Here is a 27,208-nt window from a genome sequence, read left to right on the forward strand (position 1 = left end):
TCCCGCCCGACGCAGCGGGGATGCAGCCAATCGGCGGCTGCCACACTGCGGCCCCCGAGCCGGCCTAGGGGGTTGGGACCTCGGCAGCAGGTCCGCCCGGGCCAGACGCGCGAGCGCAGGCAGCGGCTGCAGGTTGCGGGTTCTCCCTTCTCGGTACCTTCCCCCGCCCGGGTCCCGACCCTCCGGCCGCCCCCCGCCGCGTCTCGCCGCCATGCGCTTCAGCCGCCTAACGCTGCTCCCGGGCGTGGCGCTGCTGCTCGCCTCGGCCCGCCTCGCCGCCGCCTCCGACGTGCTGGAACTCACGGACGAAAACTTCGAGAGTCGCGTCTCCGACACGGGCTCAGCGGGCCTCATGCTAGTCGAGTTCTTCGCCCCCTGGTGAGGCCACTCTTCTGCGGGATCGGGGGCCGCAGGACCGGCGGGGCGCGGGGGGCGGTTGGGCCTACGCAGCGCGGGCGCCCTCCACTCCCCCGGCGGGCCTGGCTGCGGCCGCCTCCTGGCCGGTCGGTGGCAGCCCGGAGGCGCTCCGCCCGGACTCGGGGTGGGGGCAGGGGCAGATCCGGGAAGGAGAAAGCCCGGGTTCCCGCTCAGGGCCACGTCCTTACCTCCGTGTTCTTGCTGCACTTCCTATGGGGAGGACTTACCCATCCCCTCCCCCTCCGATCGGTATCTTTCAGTATCTAGGTGAGTCAGTGTAGACGTCCCCTTGTCTGTAGATCGGGCAGGCATCCTAGAGCCTTCGGGAGGAGGCGGAGTACGGGTCCTGGGTCCCAAGGTATTTCTTCTCGTCCCCCACCTCAGAACCATCGGTTTCTAACCAAGGTCACTCAGTGGCTGCAGAACGATCCTAAGTGCTTACTTGAGTGAGACAGGCCATTATTTTGTCCATGGCATGGCATACAATGTTTTACATTAAGCTGCAGAGGCCTCCATTAAAAAGAGAGTAAATGAACGAGAATAATTTCACTAGGATCTATCATCATTGTCAGCTTTAGATAATTACAGAAATTAAGACTCAAATGAGAAAGTAACCACTGTTGGAGAGTTATACCACTTGAGGGGCGGCTTAACCTAACAAAAGCGTAGAATCTTTAGAGTGAGTGCGACCAAATAAGAACTTGCATGGGAAGGGAGAGCAAATAGCATTTCTGGTTTTTCACTTAGAGTGGTGGGTTGGGTAATTTACAAATTATTACCACAGCAAACTAATATAACAGAAATAGTTCAATAGGTGTGTGGTGTTTTTTTTTGTTTTGTTTTTTTGCCCTTCTGGCACAATGGCCCTTAATTCAGAACTATTCAAAAGTACCAGTAAAACAATTAGACTGTAACTTATCTTTGCTTCTGACCCAGTGGGAACGATACATTCCAAGCTTATCTGCCTGACTTAGATGGGTCACACTCAAAAGTCCTGTAGTGAAGACTGCCTGAATCAGGATATACTAGAGACAGGAAGCAAAGTGTGTTTCAGCGTGGGCTATTTTGTGTTGGGGCATTCTGTGGCTAACAGTCAGTACTGATAACACATAGGTGACATTTATACATCCCTAGAATTCATGTTCTCTCTTAGAAACAATTTATCATAGTTACATAATCATGCTGTTAACTTTGAGGGGGTGTCAGTTGGGTCCGGCTCCTTTGACTGGAGGGGCCATACATTTGGAGAATTGTGGGTTGTTACACAATGCGTTTAAAGCAGTTTTTAGTTCAGGCTTTGGGATATGGCTCAGTGCTTGCCATGTTCAATTGCCATTATGGAAAATACTTACATAAATATTTAATATTGAAGCTTTTCCTCCCCCTCCGAGACAGGGTTTCTCTCTGTAGTTCTGGCTCTCACTCTGTAGCCCAGGCTGGGCTTTTCTTTTTCTTAAACCATTTCCTCTGTATCGTCCAGGCTGACCTCGAACTCAAGATCCTCGAACTCAAAATCTTCTTGCTCTAGCCTCCCTTTTTTTTTTTCTTTTGAGATGGGGTTTCCTGTAGCCTGGCTGGGCTTCAGATCCTTTTGCCCCTATCCTAAATACGCCACCACACCTGGCTTCAGGCTCATCTTTCTCCTAAAAAGTGCTGCACCTGCTTTCCTCAAGACTACATATCCCATCATGCACAGGCCATCAAGAGTTGGGTGGATTTCTGCTGTGGTGTCTGCTTTCAGTAGGCTTAGAAGATAAAGTCATCTCCCACATTGCCAGCAGGGTCATCTATTCAACACTGAGGTTTCACTACAGCCTTCCCCCCCCCCCCCCCCAAAAAAAAAGTAACTCTTAATCCTCCTCCAGACTGGGGTTTCTATAGGGAAAGAACAGCCAGCTTTTTATCGGAGGCTAAAATAGTTGCACCTGACACAGTGCAGCATGAAGTGATTACTGAGTAAATGTGTGTTGGAGTTGTCTGCTGCTAAGCACCCTCTCCGAGAGTAGGTGAATTCTCCGGTGTTTTTTTTTTTCTTCCGAGACAGGGTTTCTCTATGTAGCTTTGCGCCTTTTCCTGGAACTCACTTGGTAGTCCAGGCTGGCCTCGAACTCACAGAGATCCTCCTGGCTCTGCCTCCCAAGTGCTGGGATTAAAGGCTTGTGCCACCACCGCCCGGCTGAATTCTCCGTTTTAATATTTCGGGCAGGTAAAAGAGTCAGTGGGTTCTGTGACAGACCTTGATTTCCCTTAAAGTGCACCGGATTTCCAGTCCTGGCTGGTTGCCGTCTTTTTCATCCGAGGAATAAGAACCCACCTTGTCCATTTGTTTGCCTTGTGGCTGGTGCTGCTGTAGAGAGCAGTTGCTTGGTGTCAGCCTGTAGTACGCTGATTTCCTCCCAGACTCACTGTGTCTCGGGTACTTTTCTATCGCTGGGACAAAACACCAGGACCAAGGCAGTTTGTTACAGGAAGGGTTTATTCGGAGGGGCTTTGTGATGGAGGACTGGAGTCGGTGACCATCAGCGGGGGCTGTCGCTGAGAGCTCTGCTCACAGATCGGGACAGCCTGGAGGCGGTGAGGGCCAAACGGGAATGGTGTGGGGTGTTGAAGCCTTAACGCTGGACCCCTCTCCCCTTCGGTGACACACCTCCCAGTCCTTTCCAAAAACGGTGTGCCAAAGCAGAGAGAGACCAAGAGTTCAGGCATTTGCCTGTGAGGTTTTTATGTGTAGTAATGGAGGATATCAAGTACACTGGAACTGGGGTTACACGTGGCTGTGAGTCACCTTGTGGGTGCTGGGAACAGAACTCAGTTCCTCTGCAAGAACAGCAAGTACTCTTAACTGCTGAGCCATCTCTCCAACTCTGTTTCTTAAACAAATGTTTACTAATAGACTGTTGTGGGATCAAGGAGAGTGGTGGTGTTTGTTCTCCTGCTGTCGGGCTTGGGTGGCAGTCAGTGGGTGCTGTCACCTCTGACCTGTCCTGCAGTGCTGCCCCACCCCAGTCCAGGACACTGAGCCCCAGGCCTTCCCCGTGGTAAGGAAACACTCTGCAGCTGAGCTCCTTCCCCAGCTTGGAGTCATCCTTTCCCCCACCCTTCTCTTCCTCTCCCCCATCTGCTCTCCCTCTCTCTTCCCTTCCCTCTTCCAGGTAGGGGAAGAGAGTTTATAAGCTTAGCTTGGTCTTGAACTTGCTGTATGGCTGATGGCCTCGAGCTCAGTAGCTTTCCTGCCTCAGCTTCAAAGGTGCTGGAATTACAGGCATGTGCCTTTGTGCTGGGCTTCTTGGGGATTCTCAACATTGGCCCTGCATACTTTTTTATTTTAATGTGTTCTATCTCTCTTTGGAGACAGGATCTCACTATGTAGACCAGGCTGGCTTCAAACTCAGATCCACCTGCCATCGCACCTGGCCTTCTCTGGGTATTTTTAGATATATTTGTAAAATGGACAGTTTTTTTTTTTTTTTTTCCTTTTTTAGGATAGTTGAGGTAAAGATGTTAACTTTTACTCTAATGGTGTGTTACTACAATAGAAAGTCAACAGCAAGAGATAGGCAAGCTGCTAGCTGCCTGTTAGCTCAGTTTTTCCGAAGCTGAGGTGTGAGCATTGTAAGTTTGAAACTGCCTGGGCTACAGAAAAAGACCCTGTCCCCAAAGAGAAGAAGAGATGGACTCTCTCCTCTGCTGCTGTGTGACTGTAGACGACTGCTGCCTCTCCTTCCCCATGCTGTATGTGTTACTGGCTGGAGTCATAAGCTGCAGACTTCTTGTACAGTAACTCCGATGTTCACCTTGAGTACCTACTCTTTCCTCTCTGAAGCCACATCGTATCCTTTAAAATTCATTCTTTTAAACCCTTGGAAACGGGGTGGGGATGCTACATGCATGTAATCCCAACACTTGTAAGAGAGAAAAAGGTAGAAAGATTGCTGTACGGCCTAGGACCGCCTGGTCTGCGGAGCAAGTTCCAGGCCGGCCAGGGCTACCTAAGTGAGATCATGTCTTGAGACAGACAGACAATCACCATGAATCAGCATCAAGTGCCTTTTCTTTCTTCTTCCAATGTAACTGAACAGAACCAGCTGGATGGCCACATAGAATGAAGTACAGAAGATGTTGATTCAGTCATAGGCACACTAAGCTGAATGAGGCCTCTTTAAGGATGTGTTGGGCTGTATGGTTTCAGGATAGCCTGGAGCTACAAAGTGAGACCCTGTCTTAACACACACACACACACACACACACACACACACACACACACACACACACACACAAAACCAAGGCCAGAAGGTGATACGCCTTTAATTCCAGCCCTGGGGAAGCAGAGGCAGGTGGGTCTGCGAGTTCAAGGCCAGCCTGGTCTATAGAGTGAGTTCTAAGATAGCCAAGGCTACATGGAGAAGCCTTGTCTTAAAGAACTTTAAAAAACAACAGCAGCAAACATCCCACCTGAGCTTCAGCACATTAGAAAGCACTATTAAGGAGGTAGCGGGCTTGAGTTTATAGTTCTCACTTGACCATGAGAACTGATCAAAACATAAGCTGGTATACTTTCCCCAGAGGGTTACCTGAAACACCTGCTCTTCTATCCAGGAAGGCCTAACGGTCCCACAGGTGTGCTTACCATGCATTTAGGGGTGTGGTACATTCTTGTCACGGCTGGCACCAGCTGTACATTATCTCTTCAAAAGCCCAGTGGGTTGCAGCGGGATCACTTTGAGGAGGTTGAAGAGTTCTGTAACCTCCCTACAGACAGCAAAAATAGAAAACAGGAGGAAAGAAGCCAGGCAAGGTGGCACATGTCTATTATCACCAGAATTTGGGAAATGGTGAATACCTTTAATCCCAGTACTTGAAAGGCAGAGTCAGACGGATCTTCTGAGTTGGAGGCCAGCCTGGTCTACAGAGCAAGATCCAGGACAGGTACCAAAACTACACAGAGAAACCCTGTCTTGAAAAAAAAAAAAATCAGAGGTCTGGGTTCCAGCTTGATGTTGAATAATTGGTATAGCGTGCCTACAATCAGCATAAGGAAGGTCACAGCCTAGGGATTGTGTAACAGTACCCTGTCTTCAAAAAAAAAAAAAAAAACACCAAAACAGTAGTATGATTTGAGATTCTTCCTAGATAAGAAATCAGTAAGTTTGTGTTAAACTAAGAATCTGACTTTTTTTTTTTTTTTTTTTTTTGTAAATAGGTGTGGACATTGCAAGAGGCTTGCCCCTGAGTATGAAGCTGCAGCAACTAGATTAAAAGGAATAGTGCCATTAGCAAAGGTGAGCATCCGTGGAGTCACCAGAAAGGAATATGAAATACTCTTTATTGCATGTGTGTGGGGGCATGTGCGCATCTACCTGTGTGAGTCCTTGGGCTGGCAGCAAGTCCCTTTACATGCTGGGCCTTTTCACTGGCCCAAGTGAATTTTGGGTGGCTGAGTGGTTAAGAGCATTTGGCCTCTCTTACAAAGGACATGGGTTTATTTCCCAGTTCTCTTACAACCATTTGTACCTCCAGTCCCAGGGGATATGATGCTCTCTTCTGAACCTGGTGCAGACAGAGCACTCATAAACACAATAAAACACTAAGAGGGGGAGGGTCTTGTCATAGAAACTGTAATGTGGCCCATTGAGTGTCACAGTTTATCCTTTAGTCCATTTATTTTCACTTGAAAGTGTTCATTGCCAGGAGTCATTGGTCTGATTCCAGGCCTCCCCTGGCTTCTGCTTCACCACTGATAATGGACTCTCACTGGGGCTCCTTTTGGCTCCTGTTGTTGTCCTGTGTTGTAGAGGTCCTACTGTTTGGATCTGTAGGTTTGTCCTGTCACATGCTCTAGCCTTCATAGATAAGGTGGATGTTGGGGTGGGCCAACTCTAGCCCTGGTTCTGGGCCTGGGTGGTAGCTGGATTGGTCAGCCCACCAGCTTTCTTTCATGGTCACTACCTGGGCAAGCTCTCCAGCACTGCCCTAGCTGGATCACCCAGTGCAGCCTGCAGCAAGGAGCCAGGCCAGTTCTCCTGTTCTCAGGTCCTCAGATCCAGCTTACCCACATTCACACCACAGATTCTTTTTTTGTTGGTTTGTTTGGTTTTATTTTTGGTTTTTCTTTTAAATTTTGTTTTGTTTTCAGGGGAGGTTGCAAGGGCAGAGGGTGAATGCAAGGGGACAGGGAGATGAGTGGGATCAGAATACACATATGAAATCCACAAAGAATCAATAAAAGTTAAAAGAATTTTTAAAATAAGAACATGGTAAATAAGAACTAAGGGCAGACAAAGACAATAAAGGTATAGCTGTAAGCATGAGAAGGAATAGTGAATTCTCTAATCTACCCTGATGATAGTCAGTAATGGGATCAGAAAAAAAGACATGGGATATTGCTGAGTATGTAGCCAAGTGGTAAATTTAAGGTTGGTATTTGTTTTCATAGTTTTGACCTAGGATGTCAGCATTTGCTAGGTACAGACAGGATTAGAAGTTTAAGACTAGCCTGAGCTACCTGAGACCTTGTCTCCAACAAACAGGCAAAAGTAGTAATGATTAATAAATTGGGCCATTCTGTAGTATTCTGAAGGAATAAGCTCACTGTGTTCCAGTTTAAAGGTCATGTCTCTACTAACCAGATTAGTAGTTTGTATATTGGAAGGTTTGTTTTTTGAGAATGGGTTTCTCTGTGTTGCCCTGGCTGTCCTGTAGACCAAGTTGGCCTCAAACTCAGAGATCCTTCTGCCTCTGCCTCCTGGGATTAAAGGCGTGCACCACCACCACCACCACCACCACCACCACCACCACCACCACCACCACCACCTGGCTATAAGAAGTTTTTAAAACTATATTGAATCCTGATGTTAAACAACTTGCCATAGCAAAAACGTCATATTGTAATTTTTATTTCTTGTGACCAGGGGCATAAAGCTACTTAGAAGGCTATAAAGTTGTATATTTTCTGAACCTCATTTTACCCATCTTAGGACATAAGGATCAAACCTCAGAATCTTGTAAAGGTTAATCTGTTTTCTGTGGTTTTAAACTAATTGTTTCTTTTATGTAACAAGTATTGATGCATTTACAATAGACAAATTATTTGCACTTGGGAGGCAGAGGCAAGCAGATCTCTGTGAGTTCAAGGCCAGCCTGGGCTACAGAGTGCGTTCCAGGAAAGGCGCTAAAGCTACACAGAAACCCTGGGGGGGGAGCACGGAATTATACCCTATCCCAGATAAAGGTGGGCATACTAAGCACATGCCTTCTGTAATGATTGTTACCAAAATAAATCACTGTTGGGACTGAGAATGTAGCTCAGTAGTAGAGCATTGGGTTTGATCTGTGTAAAAAGGAATGGGGGGCATTATTGAAATGATTGAAATGGATATTAACTTTAGAATTTTTATGTGAGGCCAAGGGATCTAAATTCTGAAGCATCTCTTAGGCAGTTCTGATCTAGTTAGATAGCACTAATATATCTTTAAGGTCTAATGACCTGTGGTGAGTATGCCAAGAAGTGTTGATCCTCTATGGGTATAGCTAGTCGTAATGTTTTGAGACTAAGATCTTTCAGCAGATACGTAGATAACAAAATGACTCTTGTTCTGTCTACTCTTAGGTGGATTGCACTGCCAACACAAACACCTGTAATAAGTATGGAGTCAGCGGCTACCCAACCCTTAAAATATTTAGAGATGGGGAAGAAGCAGGTGCTTATGATGGGCCTAGGACCGCCGGTAAGGATCGGATTGCACGGAACCCAGGCTAGGCTTCAAGTTCTTGTTTGTGTTTTCAAGACAGGGTTTCACTATATAGCGCTGGCTGTCCTGGAACTCACTGTGTAGACCAGAATAGCCTTGAATTTGCAGAGATCAGCCTGTCTCTGCCTCCCAAGTCCTAGGATTAAAGTCGTGTACCACTTACACGTGGCTTAAGTTTAAATTTCTAATCCTCGTGCCTCAGTATTACAAGTAATGGCATTATAGGCATGTGCCATCTTCCTGCCTTGGATTATATTCTGGAAGTTGAATTAATATTTTGTTAAGATTTCATTGAGTTGTCAGGCGATGGTGGCACACGCCTTTAATCCCAGCACTCGAGAGGCAGGTGAATTCAAGGCCAGCCTGGTCTCCAAAGCAAATTCCAGGACAGGCTCCAAAGCTACACAGAGAAACTCTGTCTTCAAAAAACCAAAAGAAAAAAGAAAAGAAAAACCAAAAAAAGAAAAAAGATTTCAGCATACTTACCAGTCATAAAAATAGCTCATTTTAGAGCAATTTTTGTTAGATAATGAAAAACTTCTCTGTCTAAATGACTTGATTATGAAGATAAATATAAGAAATATTTGAACTTCAAGTATAAGCTCAACTAAGCTTTTCATTTAATAATTGCTATCACTTTTATCTGCTCTGTCAGTCTCTTGAGATACAGATGTTGGTCCTTTTCTGATGTTTGTGTTCTAGTTGATGGAAGGTGAAGGCAGTCATCACATTCATGTGGGCTGTAGACCGTGGTAGAGTATTCAACTGATAGTGTGCAAGAATTGGCTTCAGTCCCCAGCATAGCCAAGAAAACTATCTTGTGCTCATTAATTACAATGGCTACTATTATTTTAAAGGGGGCCGGTGGCTGGGGAAGGTAGCTCAGTGGAGAGTCACTTGGTTGTCATGATTGAGATAGCCTTGGGTTGGATGAGCAGCATACATACATATATTGACGAGGATTTAGAGACATGGGAATACTGTATACATGGAATGGAATACTGTTGATGGAAATGAAAAGTAATAGAGCTACTGTGGAAGATGTGTTGATTCCTCCAGAAATTCAAAGCAGAGCTTACCACTGAGTGTAGTAATACACACCTTTAATCCCAGTGCACAGGAGGCAGAAGCAGGCAGATTTCTTGAGCTTTAGGTCAGCCTGGTCAATGTTGTGAGAAGACTGTCTCAGGAAAAAAACAAAACAAAAACAAAATAATAATAAAAGTTCAGGGTCATCCTCAGCTACATAGTGAGTTTAGGGCCAACCTTAGCTACATAGGACCCTGTCTCAAAAAAAAAAAAAAAAAAAAGCTGCTAGTAATCATACAATCTAAAAATTATGGGCATATGGGCAGGGATGGTTTTGTTGAAGGCCTCACAAGAACTGCACCACTGGGCCACTATATGAATGGGAAATTCATTTATTTATAGAATAGATGTTCCTGAACTTTTTATGAGATAGGCATTATAAAGTCCCTGTCTATTTGGAGTTTAATTGGTAGTCAAAAAAGAGGCTTAAAAAAAAAAAAAAACCCAATAGATAAGCCAGGTGGTGGTGGCTCACACCTTTAATCTCAGGACTTGGGAGGCAGAAGCAGGTGGATCTCTGTGAGTTCGAGGCCAGCCTGATCTACAGAAGTTCCAGGACAGCCAGGGGTACACAGAGAAACCCTGTATTGAAACACACACTCCCAACCCCCAAAAAAAGGAAAAAGAAAGAAAAATGGCAAATCTCTTAACAAGTATAAATTCCTATATTCTTTGACTGTATTTCTAGAAATTTGCCCTACAGATATATTGTGCAAATTCACCTGCAGATAAGGTTGTTTATCATGGGATCTTTTGAGAAAGCAAAAGATTAGAAATAAATGTCAATTGTCATGGATTAAATAAATCACAGTATGTAAATTAAAAGAATACTCTGCCGCTATAGCAGACAATTGAAGGGCTGTCAGGATGGCTCAGTGTGCACCTACTGCCAACCATAATCATCCCCAGAAGCCACATGGTAGAAGGAAAGAACCAGGTTCTACAAGGTTCCCTCTGACGTCACACAGGTGCCATCATATCTCATGCACAATGAATGTAAAGATTCCTTTTTTAAATTGATGGTAGAGGTAGCACAGCTCATTATGAGTTCGGCATGAACTTATTTTCTATATTACTGTGTTAACTAATCAGAACTACTCGAGTCTGGCATAGTGATACATCCTTGTAATCCTAGCACTTGGAAGGGTTGGGAGGAGAGAGGAGGCAGGAGGTCAAAGCAGCCTCTGCTCCACAACCGAGGCTGAGGGGCCTGTCTAAAAGCAAAGAGCTGGGTGTGGTTTTACGTAGAGAAAGGCAGGCAGACATCTGTGAGTTTAGGATACCTTCCCACCCCACTCTGCTCCCCCAAAAAGACAAAACAATATATTGCCATCTTGGAGATAAAAGAATGTAATTTCTTGTGTTTGTGTTTTAGAGGGATATACTAATTGCTTCTTGACCTTTTGGGCTAAAATCAAGTAGAAAGATACACAAACTAAAGCTGAACTTTTGTATATGGAAAAGAAATTTAGGTTTAGGGACAGGAGTGGGAAGAAAACTTCATTGAAAACATGCATTGTTTTGTCCTTTTGAATTTTGAATCATTCTAATCCTTCTCAAAAATTATGTGTCCATGTAATTTTTGTCTTCTAAGATGGAATTGTCAGCCACTTGAAGAAGCAAGCAGGACCAGCTTCCGTTCCTCTCCGGTCTGAGGAAGAATTTAAGAAGTTCATTAGTGATAAAGATGCTTCAGTGGTGGGTAAGTAGCAGGTGTTTGGTTATGCTACAAAATTGATTGGATTTTTTAAAAACTCCATGTTTGGGAAAACGACAGAGTTAAAGCAGCTTAGGGCAAGCCTGAAGCAGTTAAAAGGTAACTGACAAAGCTGAGTCAGAAACTAACAGGGAAGGAGACCGGTGTCCTGTGTGGGTTTGTTTTCTTAGAGGTGTAAAGGTTTAAATTCAGTTAGGAGACCAGAATAGGAGTGTGGCTGGTTTACCTCCCACCCCCACCCCCCACAGTGCTGGAAAGTTAACTTGCCTCCTCACCCCTGCCTAGCAAGTGCTCTGCCATGAGTGGTATATTCCTAGCTCTGTCCCTTCTGTAACTCAGAGAGCTAAGTCTTTAGCAGGATAGTTAAACCAAAAATAAGGTTTAAGGCAAGGGGATGCAATAGTCAATTTCCGTCTCTATTTTCAATTTTTATAGGTATCTTTGTGATTATTGGTCAAGTTTCTGTTGCTATATGTAGCTGGAGAGCTTCTCTCCAGGTCCCGCCAAGCCCCCACAGCCCACTTATAAAATAAACTTACAGACGCTTATATTATTTAAATGCTCGGCCATTAGCTCAGGCCTACCATTGTCTAGCTCTTATTCTTATACTCAGCCCATTTCTGTTAATCTATATGTTGCCACGTGTTCCGTGGCTTTACCTACTGCCTCTACATGATGTTCCCTAGACGGCAGGCTGGCGTCTCCTCCTCTCCACCTTCCTGTTCTCTCAATTCTCCTCTGCTAGTCCCACCTATATTTCCTTCCTGCCTGGCTGCTGGCCAATCAGTGTTTTATTTATCAATCAATCATCCACAGCAGCTATAAAGACCTGAGGCTGGGTCATGCAGAGGAGAGAGATTTGTCTTATAGTTGAGGATATTCAAAAAAGACAATGGCACAAAAACTTTTGAATCCTGATGTAGGTCTCTCTTCTTGGCTGAATGTCATGGAAGAAATGCATGCAGCAAGGAGAGATTTTACTGTGGGCAGAAAGCCAGAGAGAAAGGAGGTGTCAGGCTTACCAACACACACACCCAACTGAAAGAAATGTTGTGGGTGTGTATGGTGTATATGCGTACACACTGAAGTTAAAATCTTGGCCCCGTGGACACGGTAGCACTCAGGAGTCAGAGGCTGAGGAATCTCCGAGTTTGAGGCCAACTTGGCTTACAGAGTGAGTTCCAGGACAGCCAGGGCTGTTACACAGAGAAGCTGGCTTGAGAAAAACCTTGGTCTCAAATGTGCTAGACAGTTGTTCTACCACTGAATTATACACTTTAGCTCTTTATTTTATTTTTAGATGTGGTAGATAACACATTTGATTAAAAACTAAATTTAGTGGGGTATGGTGGCATACGGCTTTAATCCCAGCTTCCAGGAGGTGGAGACAGGCAGATCTCTTGTTCTAGGCCAACCAGAGGTAAACAGTGAAAACAGACCTTGCCCCCCCCCCAAAAAAAAAAAAAACCAGAAAACAAACACACACATACACACCAACCAACCGCTTAAATTTAAACGTGTAACTGGTGTTTACATTTGTTAGTCTCCTAAACAATAAAATAAAACTTAGTCTCTGTAGTAGCAGATATTTTACCATTTAAATTTGACTTACCTGGATTTAGTTAATTCTATGTTACACAGAATGTGTACTAGAAAATGGCTTGGTGGTTAAGAGGACTTGCTGCTTGTTCAGAGTTCTGTTCCCAGCACACACACACTGGGTGGCTAACAGATACTTGTAACCAGCTTCAGGGTACTGATGTCCATCTGGCCTCCTGGAGTTCCTGCACCAGACCGGTCACTCACTCATGCCAATAGAAATAACTTTCCTTTTTCCCTCAATAATTAACCGTAAGGAAGGAGCCTTTTTACTGGTCTGTTTCATGTGTTTGAGTGTTTTGCTGCCATGTTTGCGCATGCACCACATGTGTGCCTACATCCCAAAGAGATCAGAAGGAGTTACATTCTCTGGACTAGAGTTACAGATGGTTGTTGAGCCATCATTTAGGTGCTAGGAACTGAACCCAGGTCCTTTGGAAGAACGTCTGGTGCTTTTAACCACTGAGCTGACATTCATTCTGGCCCCCATTGTTGTTTTAATCTAATACCTGAAGTAGTTCTTAAGACTCTTAAGAAGTGAGGAAGTTTGCCCAGATCTGTTCTGGAGAAGTCGAAGGAAGACTTCAGTTCTACCAAATCCTCTCCCTTCCTTTTTCTAGAGGGTGGAGGAAGAAGTCTTAGTGTAAGAGTTGTGTCACATGTCTGAAGCAGCCTGGTCTTAACCTGAAGTACCTTTGTTTAACTGTAATAGACTGAAGGCTTTGAAACCTAGAGGATTAATGTAATTCCTTGTGTTTGACATTTCCTGTGCAGGTTTTTTCAGGGATTTATTCAGTGATGGGCACTCCGAGTTCCTAAAAGCGGCCAGCAACTTGAGAGATAACTACCGATTTGCACACACCAACCTTGAGTCTCTGGTGAAGGAGTACGATGATAATGGAGAGTAAGTGACTGAATTGCATGCCCTTATTTATCGCTTACTGTGAGCTTGGTGTGACTTAGTTTGTGTTTGTTTCCAGAAATGTTCATGAGCCCTCTGGGCATTAAGTAAGCTCAGTCTAGAAGCCTGTTGCCTGTGAAGGGCATCGATAGAAGGAGACGGTATATAAGCAAATATGTATAGAAATGGAAGTGCTATATTGCACATCTGCTATAGAAATTTATAAAAGGGAGGAGGTTTTTCCCTTTTCGTGGGCTGGGGATATTAGAAAAAGCTATCGGGCCGGGCTGTGGTGGCCCACGCCTTTAATCCCAGCACTCGGGAGGCAGAGGACAACCAGGACTACATACAGAAACCCTGGTTTGAAAAGCCAAAGAAAAGAAAAGGCTGTATAGGTTTGAGAGATGGTTCATGGTTAAAAGCTGGTACTCTTCTTGCAGAGGATCAGAGTTTAGTTCTAAGCACTATCTCAGGCAGTTTATAACTACCTATAACTATTTCAGGGTTCTGACAGATGTTCTTCTGGCTTCTGTGGAACCCGCATGGACATGTCACATGAAAAGGCTTCATAGAAGGAGGTGGTTCACCTTCCCCCACCCCCACCCCCAGCAGGGTTTCTCTTTGTAGACGAGGCTGGCCTCAAACTCATAGATTCCCCTGCCTCCTTCCCGAGTTCTGGGATTAAAGATGTGTACCACCACTGCCTGCTCACCTTTTCTTGAGAAAGAATCTTGCTGTGTAGATGAAGCTGGATTTGAACTTGCAGCAGTCTTGTCTGGACCATTCCCAGTGAGGAGGTGATTCTTGGTAGATGAGATTTCCCTGGTAGAATATGCCAGTTGGGTTGAGAATTATTCTACATAAGAGCTCAGGAGAGAGCTCATCAGTACAATGCTTGCCACGCACCCACATTGGTGTACACCTGTTTTGTTTTGTTTTTTGAAACAGGGTTTCTCTGTGTAGCTTTGGAGGCTGTCCTAGATATTGCTCTGTAGGCCAGGCTGGCCTCAAACTCACAGAGATCCGCCTGACTCTGCCTCCCAAGTGCTGGGATTAAAGGTGTGCGGCGCCGCCACTGCCACCACCCAGCCTGTTTTGTTTTTAATTTGGTTTTTTGAGCCAGGGCTTCTCTGTGTCATCCTGACTGTCCTGGAGTTCTCTCTGTAGACCAGGCAGGCCACAAACTCACAGAGATCCACCTGTCTCTGTTTTCTGATTGCTGGGATTAAGGGTGTCTGAGCTTTAAATGAAATATGAGAGACAGTTCTGCTATCTGATGCTAAGACACTTTTTTTTTTAAAGGGGGATCACTTTATTTCGTCCTTTACATCTTACTAACAAGTTTGAAGACAAAACTGTGGCGTATACTGAACAAAAAATGACCAGTGGCAAGATTAAAAAGTTCATCCAGGAAAGCATGTGAGTACCTCTTTCCTTGTTGTTAGTGCTTTGATAATTCCATATTATGGCTAGAAAATGACAAAGCTAATGGATTATTTCATTTCAGTTTTGGCATCTGTCCTCATATGACAGAAGACAATAAAGATTTGATACAGGGCAAGGACTTACTTACAGCCTACTATGATGTGGACTATGAAAAGAACGCTAAAGGTTCCAACTATTGGAGAAACAGGTAATAGAAACCATGGTTTTCCTTTGTGGAGACATGTTTACCTGTTATTTGAACAGTTCTAATTATCTTGTTACCCTGGGATGTAAGATTAGATGAGAATGGAAAGGTGATGTGGCTTAGTTGGTACAGTGGTTGCCCTAGGTTTGGTTCTCAGCACCGTGTGCATGCATGTGTACATGTGCCCTTTACATGTGTATAGACCAAAAGACACCTTGCCTACTGTTACGTTTTCCTGCCATGTGAGTCCTGGGAATCAGACTCAAGTATCAGGCTGAGCCATCTCACCGCCCTGGCCCTACACTTCAAAAAGAAAGCAGCAGCACAGGACTGGGTGTGGTGTTACAGGGCTGTAGTCCAAGCATTTAGGAGGAAGAGATAGGAGAGTCAGAAGTTCAAAGTCAGCCATGCTACATACTGAATTTGTGGCTAGTCTGGACAGCCTACAATTCTGTCCTTAAAAGAAAACGGGGGGCGGGGGGGACCTCATAGTTCCAAACACTGCATTTAAAGCCATAAGGACAATGAACAAACACTATTTACAGAATCTCTTGGACATGAGGTCTGTGTTCTTTGCCGTACTACATTGACTTCAGGCTATGTAGTGAAAGGTGTAAGCCTGATGTACAGCACACTTCAAACATTTTGCCCACTTCTTTATGAATTCTCTGGGTGCATTTTAACCTTATAAACGTTCTCTTCAAGTCAGTTTTTTAATGCATGCAATAGATTTTACATCTAATAGTATAGGAAAATTCCTATCAGATGGGTTAGGTACCACGACCACCTAAGAGCGGTCACTAAGCCACAAAATTGTAATATAATCAGTGCCTGATGTTACAGACTCAAGCGAATTCCAGAAGGCTGAATGGATCATAGAACTCTTTGCTTTTTAGCTTCCTGCTTCTTAGTTTCAAACACTTAATCTGGCGTGGTGATATATACCTTTAATCCTAGCACTGTGTGAGTTTGAGGCTAGCCTGCTCTACATGTCTAGGACAGCCAGGACTACGTAAAGAGACCTGTCTCTTAACCTAAAAAAAAAAAAAGCTTCACCGCTGTTACGGTCACGGGACAAATATTTCTCTTATTCCTCACAGGGTGATGATGGTGGCAAAGAAATTCCTTGATGCTGGACACAAACTCAACTTTGCCGTAGCTAGCCGAAAAACCTTTAGCCATGAACTGTCTGATTTTGGCTTGGAAAGCACCACTGGAGAGGTTCCTGTTGTGGCTATCAGAACTGCCAAAGGAGAGAAGTTTGTCATGCAAGAGGAGTTCTCGTAAGTTATTACTTGGCATAGGTTCAGGATTTGACTCTGAGAATCATTAAACACTGGGGATTTAGAAAGAGTGGCATTGAGGTAGAGAAAAGTCTCTAGGCAAGGCCTGTGATTATCATTTTTTCTCAGCTTAGGTACTTTCAAGCCTGATTTCTGCGGACTAACAAAAGAGTGTCAGCTTGGAATTCTTACATACTTTCACTTGATTAGAAGCAGTGGGTGGAGCTGGGCATGGTGGTGTGCTCTTGTAATTCCAGCATGCATTTGGGAGGTGGAAGCAGGAGAGAAGGATCATGAGTTCCAGTGAGAGTCTATCTTTGCTTTTGCAGGCGGGATGGCAAGGCTCTTGAGCGGTTCCTGCAGGATTACTTTGATGGCAACCTGAAGAGATACCTGAAGTCTGAACCTATCCCAGAGACCAACGATGGGCCTGTCAAGGTGTGTTGCTTGAGGTCTCACCATCTATCTGCAGGGGTCTCTTCCTAAATCTTAACGTTGATAGACCTGGACAAATACCTTATTGACATTTCTTTGTTTGTTTTTAATGCTGGGGCCCAAACCCATATTAAACAAGTATTCTACCACTGAGCTACATGAGCTACATCCCAGCTAAGAAAACCATTATGGGTCCAAGAGTTGGCTCTGTGGGGAAAGCACTTTGCTGCAAAAGCCTGAAGACTTGTTCCCACATAACAGTGGAAAGAGAGAGCAGAATAAACTCTATAAAGTCAATATTTATGCATATATACACACAATGAGTAAAGGTTTTTGTGGGTTTTTTATTTTTATTTTATGTGCATTGGTGTTTTGTCTACATGTATATCTGTAAAGGGTCTCTGATTCCCTGGAACTGGAGTTAGAGACAGTTGTGAGCTGCCAAGTCAGTGCTGGGAATTGAACCCAGGTCCTTTGGAAGAGCAGGTAATGCTCTCAACCACTGAGCCATCTCTCTAGCCCCATGAGTAAAGTTGTTTTGTTTGGTTTGTTTTTGCGTGAGACACACAGACACACACACACACACAGACACACACACACACACACACACACACACACACACACACACACACACACACACACGGTTTCTCTGTGTAGTTTTGGTGCCTGTCCTGGATCTCACTCTGTGGATCAGGCTGGCCTCGAACTCACAGAGGTCTGCCTGGCTCTGCCTCCCGAGTGCTGGGATTAAAAATGCGTGCACCACCACCGCCCAGCAAAATTTTTGAAAGAAAGAAAATCACTCGGTAGCATTTGTTTTTTTATTTCCTGTGACTTACTTCCTAAACCTAGTTTGACAGGGATAGATGTGAGGAAAAGCTGGCGAATGGAGAAAACAACATGATTATGAGTGTATAAATGGTGTGATACAAGTTGAGGGGAGTTAGCTTGAGGCTTTATTTTTCAGCTTTCTTATGACTAGAGAATCTTCTGTTTTCTAGGTTGTGGTAGCAGAAAATTTTGATGACATAGTGAATAATGAAGATAAGGATGTGCTGATTGAATTTTATGCCCCTTGGTGTGGTCACTGTAAGAATCTGGAACCCAAATATAAAGAACTGGGAGAGAAAGTAAGTCTGAACCCTCTATGAATATAAAATTGAGCTGGAAGTTTATATATGTTTTAAGCATAGACTTAATTAATTCCTAAATACTGGTATTTTTTCCCGCCAACTATTGTTTACACGTTTGCTCTTGACTGCCCCTTAGCCTCTAGAGAATTTCACAGATAGCCAACTTAACACAAATCAGGCTCATTCTACATCATGGTTACGAATGTCTGGGGTCATCTGAATTTTGGTGATGACTTCTGAATTCGTATAGTCCTTTATTGGGGACTGGGGGAGGGTCCGGCCCCTCAATAGTCCCCTCCTAGGGTCCAAGAAGAATGTACAACCAGCTGATAATTAATCTTTGATGATAGGAAATGAATCTATATGCACGAAACTCCTTAGTCCATACACTTTATTCTTTTGAGCTAGGTCTCGCTCTACACAGTTTCTATCTGCTCTCGTGCCTAGCTCCTTTCTTGCCTGATTTCTGTCTGCATTTATCTGCTGTCTCTCTAAGTTCTATCTTAATTCTTTCATCTTAGTTCTGCCCCGTCTAGGTTCTCATCCATCTAGTTCCTTCCCATATCAGCTCCTCTCCCATCTCCTTCCCTCTCATCTTGTTCTTCCTCATCTGGTTCTTCCTCATCTTCCATCTCATTCCTCTAGTCCTCTCTTTTAGCCCTTCTATCTAGTTCTTCCCATCTAGTCTGTTCCTCTCTAGTTCTTACCCATCTATTTCTTCCATTCTCTTTTCCTCTCTCTCTCCTCCTCTCCGTCTCATTCTCTCAGTTCTAAGTCTCTCACGAATCCAGTTATAAACCCAAGCAATAGCAATCCTCTCGAAAAGCAAAGTCACCAGGCTTGAATTCTTACGGAGTCATAAAGGCGGGTAAGAATTTTCCTCAGGCAGTGACCACCAGGCTTTCTTTTACAACCCAAAAGGAGGGTGATAAAGGAGGAGGTCAATAGAGAGCTAATGATTGGTTACTATATCAAGAAGGGAATTTATGTGCTCAATCTACATTCCTAGAAGTGGTTAGGTAAGAAATTAGGAGTCTGTTAGTAAGGCTGTAAGGAAGGGGGGTCTCACCCTAAATTGCACAATAAAGCTATCCACCCGACCTAGGGGACAGGTGTTGTTTTATTTGGGCTTGGATGCTTGATAGATATTTTAGATAAATACACTGTTAGGAGTTCTTAGAAGCACACAAGAAAATCATTTTAGGAACTAGCTAATATCTATATATACAAAAGCTAAAATATCACCAAGACTTCTTAAACCATGGCTTGACCTTTGGAGAAGTCCTTGACTTTTCCAAGTAGTAGCTTTTGTGATAGTGGCTGAATTCCATTATATTTTCCTGTGGCTTGCAGCAGTCCTTCATTTTAAAAAGCATGGTGTTTTTCTCTTGTAATGTAGTCCAAGCCAGGTAATTTTAAATGTGGCTATATGTAGTCTTAGTGTTTTGTTTTGAGACAGGGTCTTGTTGTATAGTCCAAGAGCAGCCTGAGCATGTGCTCAGCCTCCCACATGGAAGGACTAGGCCTGACCTTACATATAGTCTTCTATAAGAACCAATTCATAAGAGAAACAGGAAATTAGGAGCTAAGTCTGTGTTCTTCTCCATTAAGCAAAATTTTTAAATAAAACTTATAAAGGTAAAAGGCTACCATTGTCTAAGTCATAAATCAGTAAGTACCTGTTTCTGAAAGCTTTACCAGGCTTGCTTCAAACTCTGAGATCTGTCTGCTTTTGCCTCGCAAGTGCTAGGATTAAAGGCATGGGCCACTAGGCACAGGCTGGTAGCAAGTATTTTGAATGACGTTCTGACTGTGTGACTTGGGCTAGCCTGCAACTTGTGACTGTTCTGTTTCTGTCTCCAAGTATAGAAGGGAGTGTGTAGGAATGTGCATATGTGTTTGAGGTAGGGTTTCACGCCTTAGCTCAGGCCAGCCTGGAGTTTGGGGCAATACTCCTGCCTCAGCTTTTTCAGAATTGGGATTACAGATTAAGGTCTTGATTGTTGACTTTTTATTAACAGCTCAGCAAAGACCCAAATATTGTTATAGCCAAGATGGATGCCACAGCCAACGATGTGCCTTCTCCATATGAAGTCAAAGGGTAAGCTGATGAAAAGGAATTTTTGTTTAGAGATGGAATTTACTTTGTTGCCTAGGCTGGCCTCAAACTCCTGAATTCAGACTAACCTAGCCTCAGCCACCTGAGTAGTTACCATAAACCATTTCCATGCTGACTGTAGTTTGGGGGAGATGAATTTCTTAGATCTCTGAAAACTCCAACATGACTCCCAGAAATCTTGTGATCTCTTGTAATTTAATTTAGAGACATAAAAAGTATTATTTAGGCACTCGTGGAGAGTAATACCTGATCAGATTAGAAACCTCAAAGACAGGGGATTCTCAGAACACTCCTGGGCAGGTAGACGATAGGATTGCTCTGAGACCTGAAATTGGTGACATTTTTTCTTTTTCCTAGTTTTCCTACCATCTACTTCTCACCAGCCAACAAGAAGCTAACTCCAAAGAAGTATGAAGTAAGTGCATTGTCCCATTTCCCCAAAACACACACACTTTTTTTTAAATGATTTATTTCTTTTTACGTGCATTGGTGTTTTACTTCTGAGGGTGTCTGATATCCTGGAACTGGAGTTACAGACAGTTGTGAGCTGCCATGTAGGTGTAGGTGGTGGGGATTGAACCTACGTCCTCTGGAAGAGTAGCCAGTGCTCTTAATCATTAAGATCTCTCCAGCCATGATACCTAGTTGTTGTTTTTTTTTTTTTTTTTTTTTTTTTTTTTTAGACACAGTTTTTTTGTGTATCCCTGGCTGTCCTGGAACTCACTCTGTAGACCAGGCTGGCCTCGAACTCACAGAGATGCGCCTGCTTCTGCCTCCCAAGTGCTGGGAATAAAGGCATGTGCCATCACCATCCGGCCAATACCTAGGTGTTTTGTTTTGTTTTTGTTTTTTGAGATAGGGTTTTTCTGTGTAGTTCTTGGTGCCTGCTCTGGAGCTCGCTCTGTAAACCAGGATGACCTTGGATTCACAGAAATCCTCCTGGCTCTCCTTCCCAAGCTGTGGGATTAAAGGAGGGCGCCACTGCCGCCCGGCAATACTAGTTCTTTTATTGGCCTATTTATTTACATTTATTTGCGGTAGTAGATATGTGTGTGAAAGTTAGAGGGCAGTTTTGGGGAGTTCTCGCCAATTACCATTTGGGATCTGGGGGTCAAATTCCCAATAAGCCATCTGACTGGCCTTTTACTAGAGTTCTTTAAAAAGTTAAAATCACCTTCCTTTTTTCAGGGTGGCCGTGAACTAAATGATTTTATTAGCTATCTACAACGAGAAGCTACAAACCCCCCTATAATTCAAGAAGAAAAACCCAAGAAGAAGAAGAAGGCACAAGAGGACCTCTAAGCAACAGCCAAACGCACCACTTTGTAAAAGGACTCTTACACCAGAGATGGCAGAGCCATCGGAGAGGACAGAGTGGACATCCTCTGAATCCTGTTCAGCTTTCTCTAAACTGTTTCTTAGCTGCACTGTTGATGAAAACACCAGGACCAGTTTATGTTTGTGGTTTGGGGAGAAAATTATTTGTGTTGGGAAGAATGTTATGGGGGTGGGGGGAATTGAGTTGGGGGTTATTTTCTAATTTTTTTTGTACATTTGGAACAGTGACAATAAATGTGCCCCCTTTATACTGTCGTTTTTTTCCCTTCATGGAAGAGAGAATCGGGGTCCCTATACTGTTACTATAGAATTTTCAAAGTTGAAGGTCATCCTTGGCTTTGTAGCAAGTTTGAGGCTAGCATCTTGAGCTATATGAGACCTCGAAAAAATTTTTTAGGACTTGCTACGCTGATCCCTGTAGGCTCAGACTGACTAGGTCCAATTACCATCTCTAAATCTTCATTTCTCAGTCTCCTTCTGCAGCCCAGACTGACCTTGAGCTTGTGACAGCCCTCCCTGCTCATCCCCAAGACACTGAAATTACAGTTGTTCTGGCCTTGTTCATGTTCATAAGATACTGCTTATCTTTGCCACAAAGCCGAGCTCCTGAGGATTGTCCTGCCCAGAAATGCTCTGTTTGAGTGAGACATCGGTTTGGGGTTCCATCCGTTTTGTTGGAGGAATTGTTGATCACTGCTGGGTGCAGCTCTCCCCAGATCTTTGGGTGTAGCCATTAATTCCCTCCCAGTGGAACAAGGAAACATCACTGACAAGAACAAGAGCCTACAAGATCTATTTTTTTAATGGATTAAAATATGGCCATGTATAGCTAAATCAGACTCTTGTCCATAATTGTAACTTTTAGCCCTGGATAATTCTAGATATATAAGCTTTAATTCTATGTGACTCTAAACACACAAAATGAAACATGAGTATAATCCCTGTTTTTTCAGTATGTTTTTGGTAAAGCCTGATAACAAAATGTACATCTGGGTCATACATAATGTTTTAAAAACATGTTGGAGGTGGGGGAAGGTAGTGTTGCTTAGTGGTAGAGCATATATGTCTAGCCGATATGAGCACAGTCAAGATGACCATAATCTTGGAGACTCCAGTTCATAACACTCGGGCTGGAACATGGGGACTCAGTCTCTCAGAGTCTCAAAGGAAGTCAGACCCACAGCACTGCCTTGGGTGATGAAGGTTAATGATCACAAGACACAGAAGCAGTTGGTTTTCATTTTTCAGCCATGTTATAGTACATGAGCAACACAGCCCCTCCCCTTACATCTAGGTACGCTATAACACCAGAGGTTCTCATTTTGTTCCCACAAGGCCACTCGGCTAAACTCACTTGTCCAACGTTCCCAAAGTGTGTGTCGACCTGGAAATGTCATTTTTCAGGATCTGAAAACAACTGAAGTAAAGTTGAAGAAGCCAAGTGTCTGCTACTTTTCTAGTCTCCTGGGCACAGCCAAGGAGACTTGACTGCCCACACCCTAGAAATGTACGGCAACAACCAAGTCCAACTGCAGTAACCTAGCATGACTCTACTTGCCACCATGGACGGAAGGGTCAAAATCAGAAAAGCAGATGTGCTCCACCTTGGAGCTGTTTCCTTCATCACTGGGGACAGGCTAAGAGTCCTGGGTAGTGTCAGCTGCCTCTGTTCTTTTCCTCGAATTCCAGGATGAGACCTTTAATGTGGGACAGTTTCTGGTGCAGGTACTCACAGCGATGCTTCTCTTCCCTGTAACTGGGATACCGCTGCAGAGAAAAAGCACTCTCGTCAGAAAGTAAAGTGACTTGTGCCTTACTGCCTCTGTGCTCGCAGCCCGGCTTACCTTTCTGAACTTTTTATACTCTTGCACTATTTTATCTTCTAGCACCTGAAACAAAAATAACGCTGATTCAAAACTGGAGGGAAGGGAAAGGAGGAAAAAGTAAGAAATGGGAGTAACTTCTGATTTCATTCTACCCAATATTACAACAGGTTTGCTTGTCCCATTTGCTTAGTCACTAGACAAACATGTCTAGGGGTGATTAGCAGCGAGCTCTAGTCCTGCCTTTACCTTGTGTTCCGGAGTGCCTCGCTGAAGTCTCTTGATCTCCGCCCCCAGCTCTGTGAACCTTTGGCTGGCAGCCCCGACACGGGCATGTAGGATTCGGTATTCAGCATAGTCTGTCTCAAAGTCCTGCTCATAGGCCTGCTGCTGCTCGGCGCTGTGGATGGCTCTGTATTGCCTACCAGGGGAGGTGACACCCTCAGTTTCATTGTCCCTAAAAAAACCCTTGGATGGTTACATATACAAACTATGAAACTGAAAGTGTGGGGAACTTACAGGAGATAATCTGGTACCTCCTCGGGGCTTGGGGATTCAGAGGCTAGGAAGGAAGGAAGAGAACAAGTAATTATGGATCTTTTTTTCCACTGGTATTTCCCCTCCTCCATGAACTCACCTGCTTGAAGGGAGAGACTCTGCTCCAGCCTGGAATCTCTGTCTTCATCTTCATCTTGCGCCCAGTCCTCTCCCTCTTGTGATTCCTGATTTGATAGGCCTTGTAGTGGACTTGAGGCTAGAGGCAAAGTTCTGGGCCTCTTTTCCTCTGGTTCTTCAGTGCTTATAGGTGCTGAACGTTTCTGTGGGGGAAAAAATCTGTGACATAAACAGCAAGCTAGGAAGTTCTTACTCCTGTTAAAAACTGGCGATTTCATCAGCTCCTAAGTTTAAGTTTTACTCAATTAAAAAGTATTCTTGTGTATGTGCTGGTGTGCACCCCATGGAGGACATTGGATGTCCTCCATCACTCTCTGACTGATTCTTTCACTAAGCCTAAAGCTCTATTTTTCCTAGGCTGGCTGGCCAGCAAGCTCCCAGGATCTACCTGTCTCCATTCACCCCACCCCCCCACCCCACCCCCGGTGCTGGAGTTACAGGCACAGGAAACCTTGCCCATCCTTTACATAGGTGCTGAGGATTCAGACTCCGTCCAGTCCTTATGCTCGCAGAGTAGATGCACTTGATAAGCATCTCCCCAGCCGGTTTTGTTTGTTTTGTTTTGGGTTTTTTTGAGGCCAGGCCTTGGGTTGGTAGTCCAGACTGGCCTCAGACTCACTATGCTGTGTAGCAGAGCATGCCTGGCCTTGCACTGATCCTCCTGTTCTGGAGACCTCTCTTATAGGCATGTGCCAGATTTTAGGCTGTACCAGTCCTGCATCCACCAAGCTACATCCCCAGCCTTGTACACGACTATTTGAAAAGCTCTTGCCTTTCTGGACATGTTGGTGCATGCCTTTAATCCCAGTACTCAGGAAGCAGGGACAGGTGAATCTCTGAATTTGAGGCCAGCCTGTTCCCCATAAGGAGTTCCAGGCCTGCCAGAGCTATACAGTGAGATCCAGTCTTCAAAAAGGGAATGAAGTCCTTGTTTACCTTGTTCAGGCATTTCTGGCTGACAGGGGAAGGCAGTGGCTGGTCCTGCTCTCTGTTTGGAAGATAGGTGTGGTTCCTAGGATTTGGGGAAGGAATGGGAGAGACCAGGGTGAGACATGGGCCTTTATTTTACTTATAGCATGTAAGGGTGGAAAGCAGACCCAGCCTGACCCAGTACCTCATTTCCCAGTGTGCCATGGGCTCACTGGAGGATCCTGGGAGTGACTGTCCATGGTTGCTTGCCAGTGGGCCAGACACCTGTCAGGGGAAGTTACAGGAGCACTTTGCACCCTGGACCTGGGTGCCCCACCTTATGCTGACCCCCTGATGTTTCTGGCCTCACCTCTTCTAGTGCTCTCTGGGGATGGCCTTCAGATTCATCTCCTGTGTCCTGCCAACTCTCAGACTCTCTGGGATCTTCAGTCAGGTGTTCCTGAGCTAACAGTGGAGCTGGGATAGTATCCATGGCTGCCCAAATAGTGAGTCTCTCTCTCAGTGAGCCCAAGCAGTGGAGACAGTTAGGCCCAGATCTGGAAAGAAGTGGTGGGAAAAACAAGAGAAAAATGGGTTGAAGATCTTGTGAACACGTCTTCACAGTCCCCTTCTTCCCACTTTCTGCAAATTTCTCTTACCTGTTGTCTGTTTTCTCTTACCTGCCTAAGCGTTGGTACACAAGGTCCAAGCCACCACTGGTGCCCTCTTGGCCACACTGGGAGACTATGAAGGAGAAGAGGCAGGACCATCCAGGACCTGGGAGCCTTAGATACTGGGGCAGAAGGAGATGGTAAGCCCCGCTAAGTCGGCCCCTCCTCCTCCTGCCCATGCCACTCCTCCCCAAACAAGTCTAAGACTGAAGACATCCCAAGGGGCTCGTTAGCACACCAGGTGCAGCTGGGTCAGAGTTCCCCAAGAGGCTAAGAATGCTCAGCCTCCTGGGACCACAGCCCCATCAGCCCCTCACCCTCTTAGGCTTCAGTTCTCATAACTTCCTCAGACCGTGACCACTGGCAAGCTCCGGCCCAGAGCGCACCTTCCCGGAGCCCACGCTTATGCTCCCTCACCCCCAGCCTCCCTCACACATCCGGTCTGCACTTACCCCTCGGTGGCCTTGAAAAGCGATCACTGGCCGTACCTGCGGGAAGAGCCCAAGCACCAGCTGAGCACAAAGGAAGCAAAGCTCCCAGGATCGGGGGTGGGGGCTGCGGACACCTGCCTGGCGGGCTTCACTTGGAGAGATGGGGGAGGTTGGAACCTGCGTAAGCCGCGCCTCCCCGTCCCCTTCTCCAGCGTAGCGCGCTGAGGCCGAGGTCTGGTTGATCGGGATGGGAAGAAGGGGTTGGGGGCCAGCCGCACCTGTTGCTGCTGACACTCTTGCAGTGCCCGTAGTGCCGCCTCGTTGAGCCTGAGCATCAGGAGGCTGGTCCGAGCAGCAGGGGTGAAAAGGAGCCGCATCTTCCCACTCAGAGCTTCTTGGGTCCCCTCCATGGTGCCAGAGTCGCGCACAAGCAGAACCGAGACCACAGGCGAGGGCCACTTCTGCCACCTCTGCAGTGCAAGCCTAGGCTGGCACTCCCGCCCTCCGGGTCTGCCCCGCCCTCCACCAGGACCCCGCCCCTGTCACCACCCCAAAGTTTCCCCAGCCGCGTGGGCGGTGCCTTGCTCTTCCCGGCTGCCTGCCCGGATCCAAGTGGTTTCTTCTTGGTTTGGCTTGGGCAGTCTTGGGCTTTTCGAAGGGTATCCAGAGTCTGCCTCCAGGGTCTGACCCGTCACGCAGAAACCCTTGTTCTGTCTCAGTTTCCCCACTCTGAATTCAGAATTCGCGGTCTCTAAGTAAAAAATGAACCTGAAACCACTTGAGGGTGTAAGTCCCACGGGGAGGGAGATCGAGACTGGTCGGTAGGCGGATTGAGTCATTTATGCCTCCAAGGTCCTGAGCCCGAGGGACTCAGGGGACCAGAGGATGGCAGACCCCAAGAGGGACCAAGTGCAGCGTTTCTTCTTTTTCTGCCGCGGTGCTGCGTCTGCTGAGGCGGATCCCAATCCGGTTTCTAATTGGGACTTAGAGAGGTTGTAAAGCCAGGTGGATGGGTGCCTCAGTCCTGGAAACCTAGCTGGCTGGGGCTGGAGCCTCGCCTATCGGTGGGTGGGGATGTGGGGCGTAGTTGGTGGCAAAAAGAATTGCAGTGCAGAAAGCCACGACTCAATCCCAATTGTCACTTCGTGACCTAATAAACGCAAGTGAAAGTGGCTAAACCGGCAGCTGGCTCCTTCAAAGGTGCTTTCCCCTCCCTTTTGTTTTTGTTTTTGTTTTTGGCTATGTAGATTGCTCTTGCTGAACTCACTAGCTAGTCTCCTGCCTCGTCTT

The 27,208-nt window shown here is 45.4% G+C and overlaps 2 protein-coding genes across 2 annotated transcripts; one reads left to right on the forward strand and one right to left on the reverse strand.

Moving 5' to 3' along the window:
- The first annotated feature begins 60 nt into the window (after positions 1–60).
- On the forward strand, positions 61–21,664 carry Pdia3 (protein disulfide isomerase family A member 3). Its single transcript, XM_028878709.1, has 13 exons — positions 61–378; positions 5,618–5,696; positions 8,024–8,141; positions 10,849–10,956; positions 13,345–13,474; positions 14,774–14,890; positions 14,979–15,104; positions 16,202–16,384; positions 16,714–16,822; positions 17,821–17,949; positions 19,974–20,053; positions 20,429–20,486; positions 21,260–21,664. The coding sequence occupies exons 1-13, from the start codon at positions 212–214 to the stop codon at positions 21,371–21,373; spliced, it is 1,518 nt and encodes a 505-aa protein (XP_028734542.1). The 5' UTR covers positions 61–211; the 3' UTR covers positions 21,374–21,664.
- A 519-nt stretch (positions 21,665–22,183) lies between these two features.
- Ell3 (elongation factor for RNA polymerase II 3) lies at positions 22,184–26,429 on the reverse strand. The gene is made up of 11 exons (XM_037205170.1): positions 26,197–26,429; positions 25,940–25,975; positions 25,497–25,609; positions 25,187–25,373; positions 25,022–25,101; positions 24,844–24,919; positions 23,870–24,050; positions 23,752–23,794; positions 23,482–23,653; positions 23,254–23,298; positions 22,184–23,176 (listed from the first exon to the last, which is right to left on the reverse strand). Exons 1-11 carry the CDS (start codon positions 26,326–26,328, stop codon positions 23,066–23,068), a joined length of 1,176 nt encoding a protein of 391 aa, XP_037061065.1. The 5' UTR covers positions 26,329–26,429; the 3' UTR covers positions 22,184–23,065.
- Between the last annotated feature and the right edge of the window lie 779 nt (positions 26,430–27,208).

The sequence above is a fragment of the Peromyscus leucopus genome, chromosome 4 (genome assembly GCF_004664715.2).
Source record: "Peromyscus leucopus breed LL Stock chromosome 4, UCI_PerLeu_2.1, whole genome shotgun sequence".
NCBI lineage: Eukaryota > Metazoa > Chordata > Mammalia > Rodentia > Cricetidae > Peromyscus > Peromyscus leucopus.